General features: G+C 34.0%; 1 protein-coding gene across 3 annotated transcripts; it reads right to left on the bottom strand.

Moving 5' to 3' along the window:
- RFC3 (replication factor C subunit 3) lies at window positions 1–26918 on the bottom strand. Of its 3 annotated transcripts, XM_074216048.1 has the most exons (8): window positions 26744–26832; window positions 18244–19874; window positions 17437–17574; window positions 13215–13282; window positions 5994–6091; window positions 2875–3056; window positions 292–428; window positions 10–184 (listed from the first exon to the last, which is right to left on the bottom strand). In XM_074216048.1, exons 3-8 carry the CDS (start codon window positions 17503–17505, stop codon window positions 82–84), a joined length of 657 nt encoding a protein of 218 aa, XP_074072149.1. In that variant the 5' UTR covers window positions 17506–17574; window positions 18244–19874; window positions 26744–26832; the 3' UTR covers window positions 10–81. The 3 variants fall into 3 exon arrangements, with proteins under 3 accessions (XP_074072148.1, XP_074072147.1, XP_074072149.1); XM_074216046.1 differs by lacking the exon at window positions 18244–19874 and having other exon boundaries at window positions 9–184; window positions 26744–26915; XM_074216047.1 differs by lacking the exons at window positions 17437–17574; window positions 18244–19874 and having other exon boundaries at window positions 1–184; window positions 26744–26918.

Below are 26918 nucleotides of genomic sequence, written 5' to 3'. Positions count from 1 at the left end.
AAAAACTTCTAAAATCCTAACTAATCTAATGATAAGGTTTTATTATCTAGTATATTACTTTTAAAATACTTATTATAATGCTTACCTTTGGGGAGTCTGCTGACTGACAATAGCATTTGCAGTTTCTCTCAGATACACCTCCCAATCTGTCTCAGGGATATCTTGATCTGAAGTAAAAGGATACCTGTATGACGAAAAAAAAAAAAAAAAAGATTACTCTGTACTTTGGAAACTGACATAAAAATATGTTTTTACTGCAAAAAGTTCCATTAATTTCTCATTTAGACTTACTGTTGCACTCTGCAGGCCTCACACATAAGCAGGGCTTTCCTGAGATTTCTACAGGATTTCTCTGCAAGTCTATGAGCCAGTTCTGAAGGAAGATTTAGACCTTCTTTCTTGCATACAGTGGATAAAACATGGCAAATCTATGAAGAATACAGTTAATAAAACCTCTAACCAAAGAAATCATCTTTTTTTCTAGATAGTAGAAAACCTATCCAAACATCTTTTACAGGCACTTTTAATGGTGATACCATAGATTTTTTTTTGGGGGGGGGGTTCCTGTTTTTTTTTAAATTAGAGAAACTATTAAGAAAATAGGTTCAGAACAAGGAAGAGATGGAGAACATCATTAAAAACAAACTAGATAATTTTGATTACATTAAATTAAAAAGGTTTTGCATAGATAAAACCACTATAATCAAGATCAAAAGAAATGTAAATTGGGAAACAATTTTTACAACTAATATTTCTAACAAAGGACTCATTTCTAAAATATACAGAGAACTGAGTCAAATTTACCAAAAAAAGTCATTCCCCAATTGACAAATGGTCAAAGGATATGCAAAGGCAATGTACAGCTGAGGAAATCAAAGCAATCCAGTCATATGAAGAATTGCTCCAAATCATTACTTATTAGAGAAATGCAAATTAAAGCATCTCTGAGATACCACCTCACACCTCTCAGACTGGCCAATATGACCAGAAAAGACAATGATCAATGTTGGAAGAGATGTGGGAAATCTGAGACATCAATGCATTGTTGGTGGAGCTGTGAACTCATCCAACCTTTCTAGAGAGCAATCTGAAATTATGCCCAAAGAGCAACAACAATGTGCATACCCTTTGATCTAGCAATACCACTACAGGGTCTCTACCCTGAAGAGATTATGAAAAAGGGCAAAACCATCACTTGTACAAAAATATGTATAGCAGCCCTGTTTGTGGTGGCAAAGAATTGGAAATTAAGTAAATGTCCTTCAATTGGGGAAAGACTTAGCAAACTGTGGTATATGTATGTCTTGGAACACTATTCTTCTATTAGAAACCAGGAGGGATGGGAATTCAGGGAAGCCTGGAGGAATTTGCATGAACTGATGCTGAGTGAGATGAGCAGAAACAGAGAAACACTGTACAACCTATCAGCAACATGGGGGTGATGTTCAACCTTGATGGACTTGCTCGTTCCATCAGTGCAACAACCAGGAACAATTTTGGGCTGTCTGCAATGGAGAATACTATCTGTTTCCAGATAAAGAGCCATGAAGTTTGAACAAATTTCAAGGACTATACCTTTTTTTCCTTTTTTTTTTTTAAGGTTTTTGCTAGGCAATGGGGTTAAGTGGCCCAGGGCCACACAGCTAGGTAATTATTAAGTCTCTGAAGTTGGATTTGAACTCAGGTACTCCTGACTCCAGGGCCGGTGCTTTTATCCACTGTGCCGCCTAGCCACCCTGACTATTCCCTTTAATTTAGGAAAAAAAACAGATATCTTATTGTATGATCTTGTTATCTTTTTCCTCTCATCACACTCAATTTGGATCAATGTACAACAAGGAAACAATAAAGACTGACAGACTGCTTTCCGGGGGGGAGGGGGGGGAGTAAGATTGGGAGAAAAATTATAAAACTCAAAACTCAAATAAAATCTTTAAAAAAAAAAAAAAAGAAACCAGGAAGGATGGGAATTCAGGGAAGCCTGGAGGGATCTGCATGAACTGATGTTGAGCAAGATGAGCAGAACCACAAAAACACTGTACACCTTAACAGCAACATTTGGGCGATGATCAACCTTAATGGACTTGCTCGTTCCTTCAGTGCAACAACCAGGGACAATTTTGGGCTATCTGCAATAGAGAATACCATCTGTATCCAGAGAAAGAATTGTGGAGTTTTAACAAAGACCAAAGACTGTTCCTGTCAATTTAGGAAAAAAACCTGTTACCTTATAACGTAATTTTATGATCTTTCATACTTTATTTTTATTTTTCTTCCTCAAGGATATGGTTTCTCTCTCATCACATTTAACTGAGATCAATGTATGGAAACAATGTAAAGACTAACAGAATGCCTTCTGTGGGGGGGGTGGGGGAGGGAAGCAAGAATGGGGGAAAATTGTAAAACTCAAAATTAATAAAATCTTTCTAAAAATTTATCAAAAAGAAAATAAGTTCATTTCATTCCAATTAATAAAAAATAAGCACTTTTCTTAATTTATAGACAAAATTTGAAAGGTAAGGGACTGTTTAATATTATAAACAAATAATTTTACTAATAATAAAACTTAAAGACAATTTTATTTTAGATCCTTTTTCTATATTCAACTGGAGACTGAAATCTCTTCTGCATTCCAACAGTCCTTTTTTTTGTACTGTTTACCTGCTCCACAAAATGTAATGTTTTGTAGTAAGAGAGTAACATAAAATAAAGTAATGGAAGAAGGAAAGGTGGCAAGCATTCAAATTTTAATGTTTTTGGTAAAATCACACTTTAAATAGTATTCCTGACTGATGTGACAAAGGAGAATATTACAAATGAACAATCTGCACTCTTCAAACCTTTCAAAAATTTTTATGTTCCAACTTAACTTACATCTTCAATGCTGGGAGCAGGAACACGAACAGCAAGGCATCTACTCCGAATAGGTGGTATTACTTTTGATGTAGAATTACAACACAATATTAATCTGCAAGTAGACATGTATTTTTCCATAGTTCTGCGTAAGGCATGCTGAGCATCTTTGGTAAGTTTGTCAACTTCAGTCAGTAAAACCACTGAAACAAGTATTAAAAGAGCAAAACATCATTAAAATGAATTAACTCAAAAAGAATATTGGCATTGTTTCCTCTTCTTTAACAATGGTCGAAAAATAAACTCTTACAGAGACGCCAATTAAGATAATGGTTAAGATAAAGAAATAATTATTAATCTAAGATACTGTGTGAGCACTATACATACAACATAGACACACACACACACACACACACACACATACACACTTAGGGGAAAAGTTTTTGTCATTGGCTTCTAGATTCAGCTCTGTGACCTTAAACAATTCATTTACTATCTCTGGGCCTTAAAGTATTCACTAAAATTAGGGGATATAAAGGAGGAGGCAGGTATAGACTAGATGATTTCCAAGGTCCCTTTTTGCTTTTAATTGTTAGAAAAAAAGTAATTTTAGCCTTCTACAAAAAAAGAACTTGAATACCAATAAGAAAAATTAGTTGGTAAAATGTATTACTGGTTACCCATTATGGTACTTGTCCTCTTGTTTTGTCATAAGAAATTGTCAGTATATCACGTAATTTCATTTTAGATTTTTCATTTATATCATCATCTGTGACAACAATAATAATATTTATTTCAAAGGTATAAAATGCAGTAAATCAAATAAAAATCTTCCTTTTAAAACATAGCATATTTATGCATATCTTGGTACACAGAAGGCAATTATTTTAATCTAATCTGCTACTTCTAACGTACTGCTACCTTGGTATTTGCTCTATTCTTACCACTAAGGTATCTGATATATCAAACATATATCTTCTATTTCCAACAGCAAAAAGCTTTCCTCCATGATTTACAACAGTAATAAATACTTCCTTCATCCATTTCCCATAGCTACTAAAAAGTCAACTTAGGTTTGTATGCTTTTTCTACTCTGCAAATGGAAACATTATTATTATACATCTTTGATCCCTACAACATCCCCATAAGGTAGGCAAATCAAAGATCTATTCCTATTTTAGAGCAAAGAAATGCCTCAAGGATTAAGGAACTTGCCCCAAAACACACATCAATAATGAAATGTACAGTGGGAACTTCTGACTTATGATCTATTGTTCTTTGACACCTCTAACACTACTGACCACTCAGTCTGAGTAATTTTTTCTAGAAGTAGTAGTGATGGATTTGTAAAGCTCCACTCATTTTCTCATCAGTCCACTTTGACCCAAAACACTTATTTCTCCCAGCTTAACCAGCTAAAATCTACATAATACAGGAAGTTTTACAAGAACTTTACAAATTTCATTCTGTCTCACATATCACATCACATACTATCTCATGTGATCCACATAACTCTGCAAGATAGATACTATTACTATCATCTCTATTTTAAAAACAAAGAAACAGGCTCAGAGAGTTAAATAGCTTGGCCAGGGTCAATCAGTTTGTAACACTGCAAGCTAGATGGAACAGTGGATAGAGTACTGGTCTTGGAATCAGGAAGACCAGAGTTAGAATCCAGTCTCTGACACTTGACCCTAACTAGATCACTTAACCGTGATTGCCTCGCATCCAGGGCCATCTCCAATTGTCCTGATTCATATCTGGTCACTAGATCCAGATGGCTCCTGAGGAGAAAGTGGGGTTAGTGACTTAGCAAAGAATCCCCTCACTCAAATCCAATTTATATGCTTGCCATGGAATTACTTCCCTGATGTCATGATCTTCTGCAACAATGCAAGGCACGATTTAAACTCAGATCTTACTGAATGACTCTAAATCTGGCTCTTTAAATCAACACTTGAATTAATGATTTTACTGAGAGGGTTTTATTTTAAATTAGGTTTCATTTCTTTTTCCAGATTGTACCACAAAACAGGTGGCAACATTTTCCAGACTGATACTTCCAATCAAAGGAAAGTCTTCGTTTCTGACCAATAACAATTGAAAAAAAGGGCAAATATTTTTAAAATATTATGAAAGAAAATAGGTTCTGCTTTAATTCAAATATACAGTTATTAACAATATACTTAGAAGATAAAACAACAGCATTCAGAAAACTTATTGATAGGAGATAAAGCAGAGGAGCAATAGCAGTCAAGTTATATTGGGAGGGTTTGAGAGAATGCAAAGACCAGGAAAGAATGCAATCATAGATGAAGTTATGTCAATAGAAAAACTCATTTTTCTCAAGAAATGTGAGCCCTAAACGCGGAATTTACCATGGCAACTGAATCCTGGGGCTAAGATGGGAGTGTGCTCAAAAATGACTACATTACAAAAAAAAGTGGCAACTACTATAGAAGGATATTGCATCCATCTCTCCCCTTTTCTGATGACCTTGAATAAAACTCCATTCACCCTGTCCTAGTTCTGATTCTGATTAAGAGTTCTGGTTAAAAAGTCCCCATGATTAATGACATCATATTTTCATGTACTGGCATGTTATCAATAGACATTTGCTGACTTTGGTTATAAACAATATTTTCTCATATTCTCTCAGCAGAGACCAGAGACAAACAACAAAGATAGACAGAGGAACATGTATAGATTGTGAATATACATAAGCAAAAGGCAAACAGCAAAGCAAAAGTATAGTAAATGTTATTTTAAAGTATAATTAACGTATATGTATTATACCTTAGCTAGAACAAGGGATAACATTGCTTCTTTTTCTTTTAACAAATATATTATGAAGTAAGATAACATATGTAGAGTTCTTTGTAAAACTTTAAGGAACTACATGTTAGCTGCCAGCTATTATTATATTTCTCTTCATTGTTTTTCAACAAGTACCTATCAAAGAGCCTACAAATTACAAAAGACAAATATGTATTTTAAAAAATTGTTTTCAACTTCATAAAATTTCTGATAACATGTTATCTTGTATATACAATATTCTGCCTCAATTTTGAAACATTCCCAGGCTGTTTTGGGGGGAGGGGATGTTGCTTTTTTATATTATCTTCATTTTTATATACCTTTAAATTCTCTTTGGGTGCTTGTCTCAAGTTGCTGTGATTGCGCCACTGTTTTCAACAGTTCCTGTATTACTACTCGGTCACTATTTCCAGCATCACTACATAAAACAAAAATACATAAAATGGACAATGTAAAATTATATTAATTGGTTAATTTGACCAAATTATTAAGATTCCTCCTAAATAACTCAAAAATAAAAGATTTGACTATGGTACATAGCACAATAAACCTCATAACACAACAATCTATAAAATTAAACCTTAATCAACCAATCAATAAATCCTTGGATATATTCATCAGACTTTAAAGGCAATATGATTTCTCAATTAGTATTACTGAACAGTGTTTTCAATAATTGGTTACATTACAGACAACAGTGAACTCAAGGCATCTCACATCTTAGATTCCAGTTGAGAAATTGATGAAGACAACAATTACAATTCCTCAGTCATGATGTGAACAGGCTCTGACTACAATCCCTCTATGGCTTGGTAGATGTAGACCTAAATCCATCACCTCTCCAGCCCCACCTCCCCCCAAAACAAAAGAAAGGAAGAAAGAAGAAAGAGAAAGAAACAAAAGGAAAAAACCTAGGGATGTAGCTGTTAGAGCATAATGACCCTGGACCTTGAACAGCAGTTAATCAGGGTTTTCCTACTTGATAGAATCTATTACATAGAATCATCTGCTTAAGTATTTGTCAAACTGATATTAGATAAGATAATTAGATATCAGATAAGAAAGGAGACATCTCCTTGCTTCCATTTTTATATTGAAAAACTTTAAGAATTCAGATACTTGGCTATCCTTTACTTAAAGACAGAAATGAGAAGAGACAAACCATGCATAAATCTAAGAGGCATACTCAGCATGGAGTTGATAAAGTGAAGGACTTGACTTCAGTGTAAACTGAATAGATAGAATGGGAAAACTAGATATCTGACTAGCTACTCCTCAATCACAACTTTCTATTGTGGCTCCTCTATAGGCAGTCCTTGATTTGTAGATTTTTGACTTGCAGCACTCTGACACTCACAATTAAGGCTTATGGTAGAAAAGAAGGAAACAAACAAATCCCTGAAGATCATTTCCTAAAAAAATAAAAAATCTAATAATTAGCCTTGTTTCCTCAAAAATGCCCTTCTGGGGGCAGCTAGGTGGCAGAGTGGATAAAGTACCAGCCCTGGAGTCAGGGGTACCTGGGTTCAAATCCAGTCTCAGACACTTAATAATTACCTAGCTGTGTGGCCTTGGGCAAGCCACTTAACCCCAATTGCCTTGCAAAAACCTAAAAAACAAAATGCCCTTCTGAATTCCATGACCCCAATAGTGTTTCTTCATTTCACTGCTGTTGCATAAATTGTGAAAGAAACAGAAGGTTCAGAGCCTACTCCATTCATTGCCTAATTACAATAATAAAGATAATCCTTATTTTCTTTTTTTGATTTTTTAAAATTTTAAATAGTATAAGTAAAAGAAATTTTAACATTTTTTAATTTTAAGCTCCCAAATTTTTTTCTTCCTTTCCTTTCTTCCCCTCCAATAAATGGCAAGAATTTTAAATAGACTGTATATGTGCAATCATGTAAAACATATTTCCATAGTTGTCATGTTGTGAAAGAATAAACCCATCAAAAGGAAAAACCCTTGAAAAAGATAAAGAAAGTGAAAATAGTATACTTTGATCTGCATTCAGACTCATTAGTTCTTTTTCTGACTGTGATAATATTTTCATCATGAATTCTTTGGAATTGTCCTGGATCAATTACTAAGAAGATCTAAGTTATTCAAAGCTGATCACCACAGAACACTGCTGTTCACATTTACAAAATTTTCCTGGTTCTAATTACTTCACTTTGCATCAGTTCATTTCTTTCCAGCTTTTTGTGAAATCTGCCTGCTCATCTTTTCTTATAGAACAAGCGTATTCCATCAAATTCATAGATCATAACTTGTTCAATAATTCCTTCAATTTTCAATTCTTTGTCACCACAAAAAAAGTTACTATAAATATTTTTGCACAAGTAAATATTTTCCTTTTCTATGGTAATCCTTTTTTCTAGGCCATGCCAATAAAATGGAAGCTATGGAAGACTCCAAAATAAGTTGGAAAGATTATACAATCAACATTCTGAGAACTAGTCTAGTTAAGTTCAAAAAGAGTTATTCTCAAGACTAACGGATTCTTTTTTAAACCATAATAACTTTCAAGGGTTATAAAATTATAAAGAGGTTATTTCCATAAATGAAAGGATTATTCTGAAGATAAGAAAACAAATCCTTGAAACACTGAAATGAGATACATGTAACTACTCCCATTTTTAAGATATTTAAAAAGCTCTATAAATATAGAGTACTAGTTTCTAACATGGAGCATATGTCACAACCACTGAAATGCAGAAGAAAATTTAGAATTTCTCTTTACTTTATTTCTTGTTTTTAAAGTAAGAAAGCAAGTTTTACTAATATTTAATATGTACATTAACATTGCTGTCATCACTCAGTCTATTTGTCTAATGGTCATGTTGTATAGAGCAAGGGAGGTATCCCTGAGGGAAAATTAAGAAGAGTTCAACAATATAGAAGACTTGACAGTTGTAGCCATATTCATTCACTTTAGAATATTACAAATATTACAATTTACTTGTGAACACTTAAATGAATTTACAGATATTCCAAGTTTTAACTAAATTATCCCTGAAAAAAATAGACAAAAGGCTTAAAAGGATTCCTGCCAAGAAAATATGTACTAAAGATAAAACTAATGAGAGTACAATCAAAGAATAAAAAAAATCAAGCTGACATTTCTATATCTAAGCACCAATCAGCCACATTATAAAAGAAAAAATAACTAATTCGATCTGATAAAAAAGAACTCAAACTTAAAAAATTAACAAGATTATTTTAAAAGAGGATTTACCACTAAATTATTAAAGATGAACTTCACTCTAAGTACATCCTATGCCTTGAGATATAGACTAACCAAAAATTTAAGTTACCATTAGTAAGATTTTTAAAAATGTTTTTGTTAAAATAACCCATTTTGAAAAGTAAACATTTACCAGTGTAAAAAAAAATGCTTTTGTTACTGAAAACAATGTGTCAACTATAAAAAAAAATAAACAAAAAACTTTTATCTGCATGTCTAGAAATATCTCAAATCTGGAGATATCTCATATCTGGAAATAGATTTAACATGATTAAAAATCTTCAAAATAAAGAGTCTCAGTGAGTTTTGTAGAAAATATAAAACTGCAATCACCTTTGGTTAATCTGAAAGAAAAAATGATTAATATTACAGAAGGTAGAAATTTATTAGATGACTTTTCAACAAGAAAACTGCAAAATTAATGTACAGATCAAAAATGAACAGCATGATTTTATTAAGCATCAACATGATAAACTTTCCATTTGGTTCTACTTAATTTTATGTATCTTTTTCAACAATAAAAAATGAAAGAAACTGAACTTAAAATCAGCATCAATGCTATCATTGTTAAACCAAGGTTTTCAAAAAAAATGAAGCAAGTTTAATCCTATTCTCTCACTAAAAATAGCAAAAATTAAAAATACTTAATCTTTTTTGTTTTGCAATATGTATATATGAATATAGTAATATAGGTATGGAATTTATAAATGCATATATATGAATGTATATCTATATGATTATATAAACACATATATAGATTGTACACAAAAGGTTTTTTTTAATTAACAAAGGCAGGAGATCAAGAGTTTGGAGACTACTGGCACAGAAAGTAGAGATAGAGCAATGACAACTGAACAAGAATACTAAAGATACTGCTTTTCTATAGTCATTTCTATAAAAAGAAGGGCACCAGATCATCATCCAGAATATGCATTATTTCCACAGGAAAATGAGATTCAAATTGCACAATTTAATTTCCAGGTACTTAATCTGCTGAAAATTCTAATATGTGCTGTATTTTATAAATGTATTCTCAAAGGAGCAGAAGCACTAAAGAGTCACTAAACTATATTCATGAACAAATATAAATGATTTTTTGATTAGTTATCACTTTGAACTACTCATCTTTTATTTTCTTCATCTATAAAATAATCAAGGTAGTTATTTTTATTAACTTTAGAAACTTGCTGTTTAAATTTTTTTAGCGATTGTTTTTCCCTTTTCTGATGTTACTAATTATTTTAAAAGCACTTTGTTGATAAGAATTTTTTTTCATATGCACAAATGAACCTCAGTCCTAACACTGTCTGGTATATAACAGGAATTAAATAAGTGTATATTGATTGACTACTTTATTTAAAGTATAATTTGGTATGAAGTAGAATGATCTTTTCTCTCATTCAAGGGAAATAAGTTAATAAAATAAAAAATATCCTTCTAAAGCTCTTTTACCTGAGGCAGTCACATGGTATAGAATATTGTTCTCATATCACTGTTTCTATATATATCCCACACCCAAACTAACTAGCCTCAATTCATCTTGCATGTGTGAAAGCACTCTTACAAACCCAAGTAAAAAAGTTATATGTATACTCATGTATCTGTAAAATCCATAAAAATATTTCTATATTTATATTATAGTTATTACAAAGCAAATAGAAAATATTAATGTCTTTTGTTATTTGCATAGTTGCTGTTGGTCCTTTGTTTCTGAAGACGCCCAATGACATCTTGGATGATATCTTAACTCCAGTGTAAATTGGATTTAAGACACATAAAGTCATCAGTCTCACACTCTCTTTCAGAATCACTGAAGAATAGTGGCAAGTCAAAAAAGTCAAAATGACTGGTGATGATCCAGGATGCAGAGTATAATCTTGGTGTCATAGATGACTGACCAAGAGCTAAGTGCTCCATCACACCTGCTTCAATCACCTTCAAGGTCAGTAGAACATCCACCCATTTCAGTGGAGGAAGTCTTCATATGCTTGGGAAATATATTTCCCTAACTTGATTTGATGCCCATCAGTTACCCTCAACCTGATTTAGCCTGTCTGCTGATATGGTTTACTGGAATGTGGCTGCTGCAAATGCTACAACTTCTTGGAACCACAAGTGAGAGTTGAGTGCCAGGCAAACATCAAAAATAAATGAGCAGGGGCGGCTAGGTGACATAGTGGACGGAGCACCAGCCCTGGAGTCAGGAGTTCCAGAGTTCAAATCTGGCCTCAGACACTTAATAATTGCCTAGCTGTGTGATCTTAGACAAGCCACTTAACCCCATTGCCTTGCAAAAACCTAAAAATAAAAAAAAAAATAGTAGATGAGCAGCCCTGAGGAGGGTTCAGCAAACCCTTCCACCAGCTATGTTAGTCTTTCTTGAATACCTCATATATCCCATTTCTATAGTAATCTAATTTTTAAAGTGCTATTAAACAGCTAGTTAAGTTGGTATAGAAGGCATTATTGTACTGTTTACTAGTCCCTAAGTCCTTAAAGGCAGGAACCCTACTTTATGATAACTGTCTCTATTCTAGTGGCTAATATATAATATTGAACCTAAGGAGTTTAATAAATGTTTGCTGAGTGAATACTAACATTACACCTAAGACAGATGTGCATAGAAAAGTTAATAGACCTACCTAAGATCAAAATCAATCAACCAATAAACATTTGTTAAGATCTGGGGGAGAAAGAAACCAAAGTGAAACCTTCCCAGCCAACAAATAGTTTACATTCTAACAGTGGGGAGAGAGAGACAGTGAAACAGACAGAGGGAGAGAGGGAGAGGGAGAGGGAGAGGGAGAGGGAGAGAGGGGGAGAGAGAGAGAGAGAGAGAGAGAGAGAGAGAGAGAGAGAATGAATTTGTGTAAGTATATAAGTGTGTAAAATATATAAATATAAAAAACATAAAATATATAAAATTTATAAACATTATATGTAAAAAACAAAATGGGAAAAACAGCACTAGCTGTTGGAAGAATCCATTAAGTCTTCTTGTAAAAGGTGGCCTCTGGATCCTTTCAATAATGAAAGATAATGAGTCTTCTCAAAGCTAATGATCACTAGCTCTTTCAATCAAGACTTGTAATATAGTCTCAATCCTTGTGACCATCTAAATAAGGGCTAAATGGTTGACTTTCATTTATGTTTCCATCATTGAAAGGGGGCAGAGATAGACTAACTCATTAAAGCAATTATGAGTACCTTAGTGTCAATTATTATTATTTTAATCATTATCATTACTTATTAATTATTATTATTACTGAGTTAATTATGAAGTCCAGTCGGACTTACACCCCATCTTACTTTTTTTGAGCCACAGTCATTGCCACCTGCTCATTCATTTGCCAGTGCTGTCCTTCCTGCTAAGAATACTTTTCCTCTCAAGGGGGGGGAATGCTTTCCCTCCTCCTCTTTTGATTATCTGAATGTTACCCATTGTCTGGTCCTGCTCCAAACATTCCTTGGTCTCCAGACCACAATAATCTATGTCATTGCCTTTTGTACTTCATTATTATACGTACAATCAGAAACATACAGTTTAGCACCTAAGCATTCACTCCAAAATATTATAAGCTCTGAAGGGCAAAAATAGTCTTAGACTTTTCTATCCTCTTAAGCAGGAGTGCTTAACCTGGGACCTATGAATCTGTCTATTTTAATATTTCAATAGCCTTGGTTTCCTTTGTAATCCTCTGAATTTTATTTGCATATTTAAAAGCACTATTGTGAGAATGGGGTCCACAAAGGTTATACCAGATTGCCAAGGAGGCCCATGACACAAAAAGGTTAAGAACCCTTACTTTATAGCACTGAATCCCACTCCAAATATAGGGGAAATACTAAAATGTTAGTTGATTTATTTCTATTTTTATGGAAACTTCCATACCCAAAAAGAGATGGGGGGGGGGAAAAATGAACTTTTCACTAATTCAATTTTCAGATGTTATATATTCCAACAAAGCAGACTTTAGACAGGGCTCTCTTAGTCAAATCTCCAAAATCCAAATGATATGATTCAATACAAATATTATGATGAATGCTCTACAAAATACTTTGCCTTGTGCAAGCAAAGCTAAATATTTGCTTGTATCAACAATATAGCAGTAACATTAATTAAATAACATTAATCTATTCATGTTCACTTTTATTTCAAATTGCATATATTATGCCATTTAAAAAAATCTACCTTTGAAGACAGTGAGAGAATCAGAAGGTAGTAATTGATTTACAAATCAAATCATTTAGCAAATAATGTTATTAATGAAGACATTTGTTAATAACTTACCTAGGGTTGACTTCAAGATGGTAATTACTTGCAATTGTGCTGATTTCAATTTTCTTTTTAGATGGAGTCTGAGTGGAGGAAAAAAAAAATATATATATATACTGACTATATTTCACAGATTAATTTTTAGATTAAGAAAAAGTATTAGTCTCTAATGTCACTTTTATGATATAAAAGAGAGCCAGTTTGGGAGTAGCTAAGCCAATCCATTCCAAATTTAGCCAAAACAACTTTATGGAGTTGTTATGAGAAAATAAAGGGCCAGGATTACTGTATTATTATTACTCTTTTCAAATACCTCAATCAGTTCATTCAAGTACTCTCTTAATAACATGAAGTATAATATGGATGAATGTATGATTTTATACTTGGTTTGAAAAAATAACTTCACATATGAAAGATGAATTGAAACATGTCTAATTAGTAGCTTATTTGAAAGTGATCTCAAAGTTTTAGTGGACTTCATTTAACCATCAGCTACTGGGTTCAAGGAGGACTCCACAAACATCATAGCCCCACTCACCACTTGAAACCTCATTATCTGGGAGACTGATTTGATATTCCACACCTCTTAGTCAGTTCCCTTGGCCTGGAGAGCTAGAAGGTGAAACAGTGAAATCCTCCCAAGGCCTTTCTCCATAAAGGCTTCAGGTTTTTCTAGCTAACTTAATTTCTCATAAGTTGCTACTTGGTTTTGACTACAGTAACCTTTTAAATTAGATGTGAAGTTCCTTGAAGAGCAGGAACTATTTTTCTTATTTGTTAATCTCCAGCATTTAAGATTAGTATTTGACACTTCCTGACAGACCATAAGCTGAAAGAGTCAACAGTGAAGTGTTATTGTTGTTCAGTCATGTGTGATCCCATTTGAGGTTTTCTTGGCAGAGAAACTGGAGTGTTTTGCTATTTCCTTCTCTCAGGAAACTGAGGTAGAAAGAGTTAGGTGACTTGCTTGAGAGTCATAAACACAAGGGCAGCTAGGTGGCGTAGTAGATGGAGCACCAGGCCTGCCTCAGACATGTAATACTTGCCTAGCTGTGTGGCCTTGGGCAAGTCACTTAAACCCATTGCTTTTGTACAGACCAAGACCAAAAAAAAAGTCATATAGACAGTAAGCATCTGAGGCCAAATTTGAACTTGGGAAGATGAGTATTTCAAATGCTAGGTCCACACTCTATTCACTATGAAGCTCAACTGCTCCAACAATGAGTCAAAATAGCAAATGTAATTGTACAAGAAGCAAAAGTACTACTATATTGTCAATCAAAGGACCCTTAAGCTTGTGTTCCATGAAATATGATATGTATAACCGACAATAGAAGCCATGGGGAATAGGTTCAAAGATACAAAGTCATGGGGAATAGGTTCAAAGATACAAATTTAGGTGCTCATGTGCACACACCCCCATAAATATATCAACTCTCAATATATACATTATGTAAACATCTATGTGCATGTGTTTATGTAGATAGATATTTAAGGTAGATATAGATACAGCCTAAATAATATGTAGCCTTCCTAATAATCAGATCTCCTTGAAGAAGAATGTAATGCCTCAGGAGGTAATGCATTCCCCTCACTTGTAAATGATATAGAAAGCATTCTGCTTCATTGATGAGTTAGACCAGATGGTCACTAAGGTCGCTATTAACTCTAAGGTACTTTGGGAACTTGTGATATTTAGCCAAAGTATCCTGATAACTATTTGTAGGTATTTCATGTGGAGGAGGGATTTGATTTGATTGTTTGAACCTAGGACAAAAAAAAGGGAAGAATGAGTGATCTTGAAATAGCAGATTTCAGGTCATTATAAGGAAAAAATTTCCTTATACCAGGATCCAGAGAAATATAGAAATTGTCATTACTTGCTATTGGTTTCCTTTTTAAAAAATTTTCTTTATTTAAGGCAATTGGGTTAAGTGACTTGCCCAAAGTCACACAGTTAGGCAACTATTAAAAATGTCTGAGGTCTGATTTGAACTCAGGTGCTCATGAATCCAGGGCCAGTGCTCTGTCCACTGTGCTACCTTGCTGCCCTTCACTATTGGTTTTCAAGGGTAGAGTCTTATGCACATGGTGGTAAACACTTACATAGATGAAGGAAAATAAAAATATTTTTTATATCCTACTTTAAGGTTTGCAAAGAACTTTTATTATTTCACTGAATCCTAACAACCACCATTTAGAGTAGGTACCACTATTGCTCTCATTCTACAGTTGGGGAAACTGTTAATTATACAGAGATTGCTACAAAGCAATTACATGTCTCACCAGCAAGAATCAAAACTAGGTTTTTAACAATTGAGAGAATTAGAAAGTTCCATAAAGGAGATGGCATCTAGTTGAATCTTAACAATGTCAATTACAGATCTAGCTGATGATGAGCTTAGGGTTAGACATAGAGATTTAGAAGTCATTTGTGTAAAAAATTATAATTAATTCATGGGAACTTTTCATGAAAAAAAAAAAGATGAGAACTCAGAGCAAAATCCTGGGGGTGACCTATAATAATGTGAAGGGAAATGAATAAGGACCAGGCAAATGAAATTAAGTGGGACCAGTAATCACAGTAGAAGAGCCTAACAATGTCACAGAAGTCAAGCGAAGAGAAGTCCCCCCAAGAGAAAATTGTACTTGATACACAAGTCAAAGAAAATAAGAACAGGAAAAAAGCCATCAGATTTAGCAGTTAATAAACAGATTGCTGGCAATAACTCACTTTAAAGGAGAAGTTTCAGAAGAATGATAGGGCTGAAAGACACATTTCAGGGAAGTTGAGAAGAATGTGGTGAAGATGTGGAGAAATGTCACCAAGGTTTTCTACAGACTGCTCTGCCATGGTATGTCCTTCCCCTCTCACCCAATCTCTTGGGTAATATAAGGAGTCTTCAAAACTTAGCACAAATGCCACCTCCTACATGAAATTTTTCTTTAGCACCTCCAAAAAAGTTTTAGTCACCTTTCTCCAAAAATATTACCTCATCCATATGCTTTATTATGCATATGTGTACATGTTTTATCCTCTGAGGGATAAATATGGATGATGGATAAAAATGGATAATAAAACACACACACACACACACACACACACACACACACACACTTCATGACTAGCAACAATCTTTTCATTTCTTAATGACCTAAATAAAATGTTATAAACATTAATGAGAGCATCAAATGATATCTTCTTCCACAAAGCATTTCTGGTTAATCTGTAATCAGAAGTAATTTTCCTGAATTCTTCAAATCATTTTGTTCAATTATTATGAATTTATACTTTAATGTTTATTAATAATATCTGTGTACATCTCTGCTTGAGTATGAGACTCAAATGACCATTTGGCCTTTAAAAAGTTCTTTTCAGCTCTAAATTCTATCATTCTATCTTACAGTCATGATATATTATGATATAATAATAACATATTTATGTAGCACTTTAAGATTTACAAAAGGAAAGGAAAGGAAATTCTCACCACAACCCTAGCAGGGAAGTGGCATTATAATTCCCATTTTACAGATGAGGAATCTTAGGCAATTGACTTGCCAGGGCCATAGCTGGTTAAGTATCAGAGTCAGGATTTGAACTCAGGTCTTAGGAAGACCTGACTCCAAGTCACCAATTAACTGCTTCTAATGCATATTGAAGTTCAGCCTGTTTTAGTTTCTTATATCCTACCAAACTGTAAGCACCTAAGCAGAGGCTGTTAAATTGTAAGTTCCTAAAAGGCAAGGACTACATCATACCTGAACTTTAAATTTTCTCTAGTTCTTAAGTACTTCACTTTAACAAATATAGTATGTTGAATAAAGTCCACCACAGTATCCTGCATATAATAGGTGTTTAACAAATGTTTACTGAGTACCTTTATCAAATTAAAAACAAGCACTTATGGGGAAGTTATAATTTTTATCTTTTACTAATAAAGAAACTTAAGGTTCACATATCTTTCTAAAATATCTTATCTAGATATAACATTCATATAAGGACAGTGTAATGGGAAGACAGTAGGTTTAGAGACAGAAGATTTGGATTCAAATCCTGACTCTGCCACTTAATAGTTTGTGACCTTGAGAAAATTCTTTAACCTTTTGGAGCTACAATTTTCTCATCTGCTAAGTATAAAGACTGGATGACTTTAAAATGCTTTCTGGATTTAAAATCTGTAAGCTAAGTGAATTCCTATCTACAAATACATGAAGTTTCTCAGAGAAAAGAGCTTACTGTGATGGTCTGATGTTCAATCCTTAGCTTTTCTACTCCAGCTCCATATAGTTCCCTCAGGAGACACATAATTCTTGTCTTTTTCCCAGCACCTGATGGTCCATACACTAAGAGATGAGGGAAGTCTCCACATTGTACCTTGAAAAAAGCAAAGAAACAAAGACTTTGCTATATCTCCTTCTGAGAAAAATTATACATATATTCCTTGTAAAACTGATTTTTGATTAATATAATTTTTGAAATAAACTATCTCTGAAAATGTGCATACAAAATACAAACTTCCAGAAGGTAAATGTGGTATCTCAGTATAAGCAAGTGTACATTTTCACAGCATCTTGAGTTGAAAATGACTTTATAAAGTCTCTACATCAAAATTACACCCCAGAACAAAGTTCTTTTATCTACAAGATCCTCAATACATATGTATCCAAATTCTAATGTATCAAGGTAGTCACTAACTCCTACAGCAGCTAATTCCATGACGTTTTTTCCTTATACTCTAATAGAAGCAATATCACAATCTATCCGTATGGATCTGTTCATTTTTTGTGGCTCTTTATCCTTGTCTTCACTTAAATTTACCACAGGGACTCTATAGGGTTTTTCCTTTCTTTCTTCTGAGTCTATGAGCATACCAATGGATACTCAACAGACTGTTCATTTATCAATCCTCACCTTCACCATATGCCTAGGTCATCTTCTCTTCCTATCATACATTTCCCTGATCTTGATCCTTTATCTAGGAAATTCTTCTTCAAAATTCCTTATAAAGGTATATATCATAGTCAGTCTGCAACCATCACATACCTGCCTCTAGATTGTCCTTCTGTTACATTCATCTTCAGTTCTTCAGTAACCATTGTGTTCTTTGTTTGAAAGTCAAATAATAACACTGGTAGAATACTAATATATTAAAAAGTTTGGCCTTTGCATAGGACATAAGCATGGAGTCATTATAGGAGTTTTGTAATTTTAACAGGCGCCTGCTCTGCTCTGCTCCTGTGTAACTGAGTCTAAATCTGCCTATTTTCACTGCTTATTCCAGATACATACATATAGAATTCACAAATGCACACATGCATGAACACACACACAAATTTCATGTCCACTTTCTATCATATCACACTGCTGAATAACAGACATATACACACATGTGTATGCATGTATACACATATGTGCATGTGTGCATGTGTATATGTACACACACATTGCATGCATGCACACAGAGATGCACATGTGTGCCCACATAGCCCAATGGACAAATTTGATAGAAAGTTCAACTTAATGTCATAATATAAAAAACAATCTTTATTCACTTGTTCTTCCAAAGAGGAAACAGGCAGGCTTTTTCAAACAGTATTTCACAGCCCCATGAAATTGGCTGTGCTTGTTGGTTGAATACAAAATAAACATTTGACTGAATACATCAAAATGCCATACTAAAGATTTTCAACAAGGCATTTTGAACATATATATCAAATCAATCAAGATACTTTGAAAGATATAACACAGATAACCTTATTCAATCATCCTCTGATCATAAACATCAAGACATAAAATACAAATGGATATATACTTTCTAAAGGTATTCAGTAATGTAAGGGAAGAACAACAAAGAATACAAGTCAAAGAGGTATTTCCTAAGGATAACTATCTCTTTTCAAATAATTCTGTCTGCCGATGATATTGTGATGGTTGTATCAAACTTCAAACTACTAGAAGAAATCTGTAACTAACTCAGATTCTTAGAGAATCAAAATCTATGCAGTTTCCCTCCACTGTTCCTACTACTGTCTCTGAGGTCAAGCAACACAATTCAAATTCTTTTTTCCACATAACAATGCTCATGCTTAAAGACATTAATTTCTCTAAAGCTTTCTCTCTCTTTTTTAATCTCTAGAAAATGTCCAGGAATCTTTCTACTTGGAAATCTTCATATGGCATTAGTCTTCTCATTATCCTGGTCAACCACCTCTGTTCTTCACATTGCCAATCTCCTTACTAAAATTGTACCAGAAAGTACCAATGCAGACATAGCATTGCTATTAACTCATTTTAAGGTTAAATTAACTTTTTCTAGCTATTGTATCACATTTTGGAATAGCTGAGGAGTTGCAGTACATTAAAATTTCCAGATATTTTAAGATGACCTGTTTTTCTCATTCTATACTTACTTTCACATAATTTTTTTTAAAAAAAGGGAAAGGGGAAAAAAAACATTGTCTACTTCTGTGCCAAATACTGTGCTAATTACTTTTACAAATATCATCTCATTTGTTCCTCATAATAACCCAATAAGGTAGGGGATTTTAATCTCCACAGGTAAGAATTATCTGAGCCATGTTTTAAACTCAGGTCTTCCTGACTCCAGGTCCAGGACTTGATCCACTTGATCCACCTGGCTCCTTATAACAGAAGGAAAAGATCACAAGTTCCATCTAAAAGATCAAAGAAAAAGTATTATTATTTATCCCACTGCAAAATTATGTCATTACACACAGTGGTTGTGGGACCTCAGGGAAGAAATGTACTCTAGAATACCCCACAAAATAACTTTTTTATAAAATTAGAATTGGCATGTACCTTGGAGGTGTGTTAATTCATTTGGAGAGGTATCATGGCTTAGTGAAAAGAACAGTATATTAAAATCCAGATGATTTCAGTTATATATAAATTCATCTTTATCATTTATTATGTGTTATGTGACTTTAAACAAGTCACAACCTTTTGAGGATTCAGTTTCCTCAGTTTTCAAAATGAGGACAGATTAGATATTTCCAGTTTTTTCCTAATCTAACTCAATTATTTAATTCAACCCTGTTATTTTATAGATTATAGCCACCCAGTATTTTATGGTACACAAAGTACTTTACATATATTATCTCATTTATGGCTTTTTCTATTCTATAACTGATGCCATTCCCACCTCAATATGCTACTTGCCAAAAGCAACCATATAAAAGCTTAATTAAAAATCAGAACAAAGTAAATATAAGTTGCCTCTGTAACCATTCTTAAAATTAAGCAAAAGCCATACTTAAAAATGTTTTCTATAGCAACATTGTTAATCAACACATCATTGCAGTGTTTAAACTTTGGTAAACAGTGCAAGGAGAACAACGAAATCCCTGAAGTGGTCACATTATTTGATTTGACAGCATTCCAAGTTTTTTTAATTTTTTTTTAAATTTTATTTAAGGCAATGGGGTTAAGTGATTTGCCCACAGTCATACTATGCCACCTAGCTACCCCATATTCCCATAAAATAAAGTACCATATTTTGGTTCCAGTGCAAAGAAAATATGCAATGAAAAACATTAAGTGTTTCTAACTGTTTATTAACAAATGTTTGTTTATTAACAAAAGCAAAGTATAAGAAACATGTATTTTTGATCCAAGTTTATTACAAATAGTTGTACAAAGAAAAATTTTCAAAACTATAAAAATATTTAATATCATACCTAAATATACTGTACCAGCAAAATGACAAAAACATCAGTATTGTCATTTAAATGTTTTAGCAGCATAGACTAAATTCCCTTATCTTTCTTTAAATCTTCATACATACACTAGTAGGCACAGATAGAATTTTATCCATTTCTCAAATCTCAAGCTCACATTCCCACAAAAAGAACCAAGAAACTGAATGGCCTGTGGTCTTATCTAAAAACCAGAAATGCTTTAAATGTGAGACTACCACTTTTTCAATAGTTTCCAAAAACTACATTAACTTAGAAATCAGATGTCACTCCTACTTTCTTAACTAACTACAAAAGAACTGAAGTGCTCAATGGTTTAACCTTTTAGAACCCAAGGATTTCAAAGTCAATAAACAAGTATTGATTTTTAATTTAAAATCCTCTTCTGTATTACTTCACAATAGGTGTTAAGTGCTGGATGATCCTTAGACACTAAATCCAGGCTGAGGTTTTTTTTCCTTCTCAGAAACAAATTTTGGAAGACATCCTTTTCAAGAATAACTTTGTTTCATCAAAATCAAAAATTTGTTGATCAGTGTATCTACTTGAGTATTTTTTTAAAATATCCAAGTTATTTAGCTACTGTGTTTTCATTTTCTTTTACAGCCTTAAATAAATTTGAAACTTTTGTCTGAAAGTCAATGCTAAAGAAAATGCATTTTTGACTACAATCTTCAATCCATATAGCTAAAAGACATTGCTAACGTTGTAATGCTTATTCTTTATAGTTGTTTGCAAAACACAAAGAGCTGAGGCATCTTTATCTCTTTCTTTTGACTTCATGTTTTACAATATTCTGTAGATTCAGATATATCAGCATCTTGTCCTATATTATTGCCATGGTCATGCTATTAAATACATAAAATTTTTGTTCCAATTCTAATAAAAATTAGCCCTTGCAGTGTTTCTCTCTGAAGTGGTCTTCCTTTTGCTTTTAAGAGCTATTTTTCTATATTAACATAACTTACATTATATATATATATATATATATGTATATATATATATATAGTATATAATATATCTATATGGCTAAAAAAAGGTACATGGAGTAGGATGGCATGTTAAAAACCTTAATTGAATTTTCTCTCACATTAAATGTAACCTGTTATCATCTTCTAATATACCATAAATCAAATTTCATATTATTTGAACTTGCATTAATCGTAAAAAAAAAAATCAGTCCCATTACTTATAGCCAATATTTTGTATAATATTTTTCAGGTATGAATAAGGTAGGTTTGTCTATGCAATTAGGATAAGATTTTTCTTTTTATGATTATATGATACTCAAATATTTTGAAAAGATAGCAAAACAGAATCATAATTGAAAGGAACTTCAGAAATCACCTGGTCTACCCTACTAGTGATAAACAATGTCATCTACAATATGCACAACAAGTAGCTATGGTCCTTTGAAAACCTTTAATGAGAGAAAACTCACTAAAACTCCATACCAGTCAGTTAATTGTAAGAAGGTCTTCCTTACATTAAGCCAGATCTGTGTCTGCAAACTTCTCGCCCTGGTTCCTACTTATGTCTTCTGGAGCGAAGCAGAACAGTCTAGCCCCTCTTCCATACAACAGCTTTTTAAATACTTGAAGACATCTATCTAATTCATACTAAGTCTTATCCTTCCCCTGGCTAAAACATCTCCAGTTCCTTCAGATCATCTTCATATGGCCATCTTAAATATATCTTGTTGGTGTCCGCCTTTCAGCCTGGATCTACTCTTACTTTTGGAGATAAATTTGAATTTTGTAAACAATCAAAATTACTCAGAGCTAAGTCAAGTAGATAAAGGCTGAATAAGGCTCTCAGTAATATTATTTTGAACCAAAAGCAAAAGGGAATCATAAAATAACTTAATTTTCTTGTGTGGCTCATAAGCTGGTCTGAAGGAAACTATAAAAGAGAAATTCTGAAAATGTTTTAAGTATCTGCAGCATTTTTAAAATACAAATATACCCACTAGGTTCCCATCACAAAGAAACATTCCTTTAAATTAAGGGTTCTTAATCTATTTTTGTTCATGGATCCTTTTGGCAGGCTGTTGCACTCTATGAATCTCTTTAGAGTACTCTTTTTAAATGGATAAAATAAAACAAATAGAATTACAAAATAAACCAATTACATTAAAATAGTTATCAAAATATTACCCGAAAAAAATCATAAAATCCAAGATAAGAACCCCCTAACTGGATTCTTAAGTCTGGGCTCCTGCAATGTGACCTGATTAAGGCAATAGAATAATATACTATGTTTAAGGAAAAAAAGATCAGGTAGGAGAGGCATGCGAAATTGAAAAATTAAGAAGCTATAAAAATTTAAGTAATATAAATCAAAAAAGTGTCCACCTAATGTAGCAATCTTTAGATTTGATTTGGGGCAAAATTACAATGATGATCATTTGGGTGTAAAATAAAGATCAGTATAAAGGTTAAAGTAAACTACAGGCTGCCAGGACATCAGAAAGAAACAAAATAGATCACAATGTTCACAACTCGAGTCAGATACATACCTATGATAGAAAACATCATATTCACATATTTTCTGTATTCTCTATTAAAAGTTTTCTACTAAAGCAGAGCATATGAAAAATGACTAATTTGTTTTGCTCATATTATTTTTCTTAGAAATAATGGTGTAAATAATAATAGATACTGTTATTCTGGACTTATTTCTGACACATAAGGAAGAACTTAGTGATAACATTCAGAAACTAGGAACCTTAGAAGGAAGTGGCAAACCATCTTGGAGTTTGTGACAAATTAGGCAGAATTTTGAGAATAGTATGGTTTGTATACCATTCAATTCAGAAGTTATTTTAAATAATTCAGAAATAAGATGTACCACTTTATAGCCTGAGACAGGTCAATCAGCTTTAGAGATGAAGATCTCTCAAGATTAAAATCCTCAGGATGCAAAAAAACAAATAAAAAGTTACCTGGCTCCCATCCAAGAGTCATTCCTCTCCTTTTCCTTCCTACCCATATATTTAAGCATATAGTTGTGAAAATAATCTTTCTAAAAAGGGTAAAAACATCACATGTACAAAAATATTTATAGCAGCCCTGTTTGTGGTGGCAAAAAATTGGAAATCAAGTAAATGTCCTTCAACTGGGGAATGGCTTAGCAAACTGTGGTATCATGTATGTCATGGAACACTACTGTTCTATTAGAACCCAGGAGGGTCAGGATTTCAGGGAAGCCTGGAGGGATTTGCATGAACTGATGCTGAGTGAGATGAGCAGAAACAGAAAAACATTGTACATCCTAACAGCAACATGAGGGTGACGTTCAACCTTGAAATACTCATTCATTCCATCAGTGCAACAACCAGGAACAATTTTGGGCTGTCTGCAAAGGAGAGTGCCATCTGTATCCAGATAAAGAGCCGTGGAATTTGAACAAAGTTCAAGGAATACTCCCTTTAATTTAGAAAAAAAAATAGATATTATCCTATTGTCGGATCTTGTTATCTCTTAGACTTTTTGTCATTTCCTTAAGGATATGATTTCTCTCTCCTCACACTAAATTTGGATCAATGTACAACATGGAAACAATAAAGTAAAGACTGTAGGGGGGTGGGGGGAGGGAAGTAAGATTGGGGGGGGGAAATTGTAAAACTCTAATAAAAAAATTTCAAAAAAAAAAGAAAATAACCTTTCTAAAACAAAACTATGTCATTTCTTTGTCCACCATTCTCCAATGATTGATAATAGTCAAGTCCAAACTCAACAGTTTGATATGCAAGGCATTTTCTATAATAATCTTTCAGGTATTATCATTATTATTATTATTAATCAAACTAGACAACTAGATTCCCCACAACTGGTTAGAGGAAAAAGGAACATCTTGCCTTTATGCTATCATATTTTTGAAAAAAATTTGGAATAATGAGAGACCCCAGTATGAATTTTACCTGAGATACTCCTTAGTTGTGATGATGGGAAAGTCACTTAATCTTTCAAGGCCTTAGTTTCCTCATCTGTAGATGGACCTGAAATTTCACTGGTATAGGGAATTCTACAGTAAGGAACTTCAAATAATCCAGATCAGCACTTTATCTCTAATATATATTCTTACAGTTGTTTAGATGTTAGGTGACCTATCCAGGTTCAGTCAATTTCTTCATTTGTAAAATGGGGATAATATTAACTACCTCCCAGGTTTGTTGAGAGGATAAAATGAATAATACATGCAACAAATTTTGTAAAACTGCTCCAAAAATAGTTACTAGTTACTACTCTCTACTCCACATAGCTTCTCTTCCTTATTTTGTAAAATCAAAAACACTTACACTACCTACTACATAGACACTTCCAAAAAACTCTGAACAAATCTTAAAAGTACTATATATGAATTAACATTTCTCAGTGTTCTGTCCCACTCTATCTCTATTTGTCAGGGTTAAGCTTAAATGCCACCTGTTGAATGTTTTAACATATTCAATGATCCTCTGTTTAGAAAACCATAACTTTTTCTCCCTATTTTCTTATGGCATTTCTCACATTCTGCTTTGTATTACCTTTTGAGTACATGGATACTCCATCCCAAGCCCCTCCCTGATTTTTTATGGTGCCAAGGTCAAAGGACATATTTAGTGTTCACTTTCATCATTTATTTCCTAGGAATAAATTCTTTTGCTGAACGTCTGAGAAACCACCTAATTTTTGTCCTTCCGTCTTCCCACTTAGAAAGCAGGCTGTCTTTTGGTGAAAGTTTTGGGGGTTAAATTTTGGAGGATTATGTCTCAATTTCTTTTTTTTTCCTTTTCAAATATGTTGCTTCAGTTGCTATAGAAACTATGCAGGTACCCTAAAGTGATGACAAAAAAGGGTAAAAACATCACTTGTACAAAAATATTCATAGAAGCCCTGTTTGTGGAGGCCAAGAATTGGAAATCAAGCAAATGTCCTTCAAATGGGGAATGGCTTAGCAAACTGTGGTATCATGTATGTGATGGAACACTACTGTTTTATTAGAAACCAGGCGGGAAAGGGAATTCAGGGAAGCCTGGAGGGATTTGCATGAACTGATGCAGAGGGAGATGAGCAGAACCAGAAAAACACTGTACACCCTAACAGCAACATGGGGGTGATGATCAACCTTGAAGGACTCCCTCATTCCATCAGTGCAACAATCGGGAGCAATTTTGGGCTGTCTGCAAAGGAGAGTGCCATCTGTATCCAGATAAGGAGCTGTGGAGTTTGAACAAAGACTATTCCCCTTAATTCAGAAAAAAAACCCGATATCTTATTGTCCGATCTTGTTATCTCTTATACTTTATGTTTCTTCCTTAAGGATATGGTTTCTCTCTCATCACACTCAGTATGGATCTAAGTACAACATGGAAACAATGTAAAGACTGGCAGAGTGCCTTCTGTGGGGGTGGGGTGGGGAGGGAAGTAAGACTGGGGGGAAAATTGTAAATCTCAAATAAAATCTTAAATAAAACAATAACTTAAAAAAGAAAGTATGCAGGGCAAGGAAAAACACAGGCCCCCCCTCTACTTGTTTCCACCTGGGCATGTGTCTATCTCCTTTGAGGGGAGGATGTGCTCTTACTCTTCACTAGGGCTTTTCCCTTGCAGCCACCGCGTTTAGCACAAGGTCGGAAAGGCAGTCGGAGCCTCACAAAGGCCGGTGGATCCACTGATCCATCCCACAGGTAAGCTGGGGGGCGCGGGGGGCGCCCATCCTCCCCCTCGGGCAGGACTAGGAGCCGCAGGGACGCCCCACCCCGGGGAGGGAAGTCAGGAGGCAGCGGGGCGGAGCCCCCTCCCCACCGGGCCCGAGCCATTCCCGCCCAGCCGGCAGGCCCTCACCAGGTTCCGCAGCTGGGCCGCCTGTTCCTTGTGATAATCCAGCCGCCCCAGGGATGTGGGCCGATACTTGTCCACCCAGAGGCTCATTCTGGGCCGGCTTCACCGCCTCCGGAAGCTTGAAAACCCCGCGCCCGCGCGCGCTTCTCCCGCGCCTTCCAAGGCGGCTGCGTCACTG

The sequence above is a fragment of the Macrotis lagotis genome, chromosome 1 (genome assembly GCF_037893015.1).
Source record: "Macrotis lagotis isolate mMagLag1 chromosome 1, bilby.v1.9.chrom.fasta, whole genome shotgun sequence".
Classification (NCBI taxonomy): Eukaryota; Metazoa; Chordata; class Mammalia; order Peramelemorphia; family Peramelidae; genus Macrotis; species Macrotis lagotis.
Note: the sequence above shows the minus strand (reverse complement) of the source record. Positions and strands in the feature narration are given on the sequence as shown.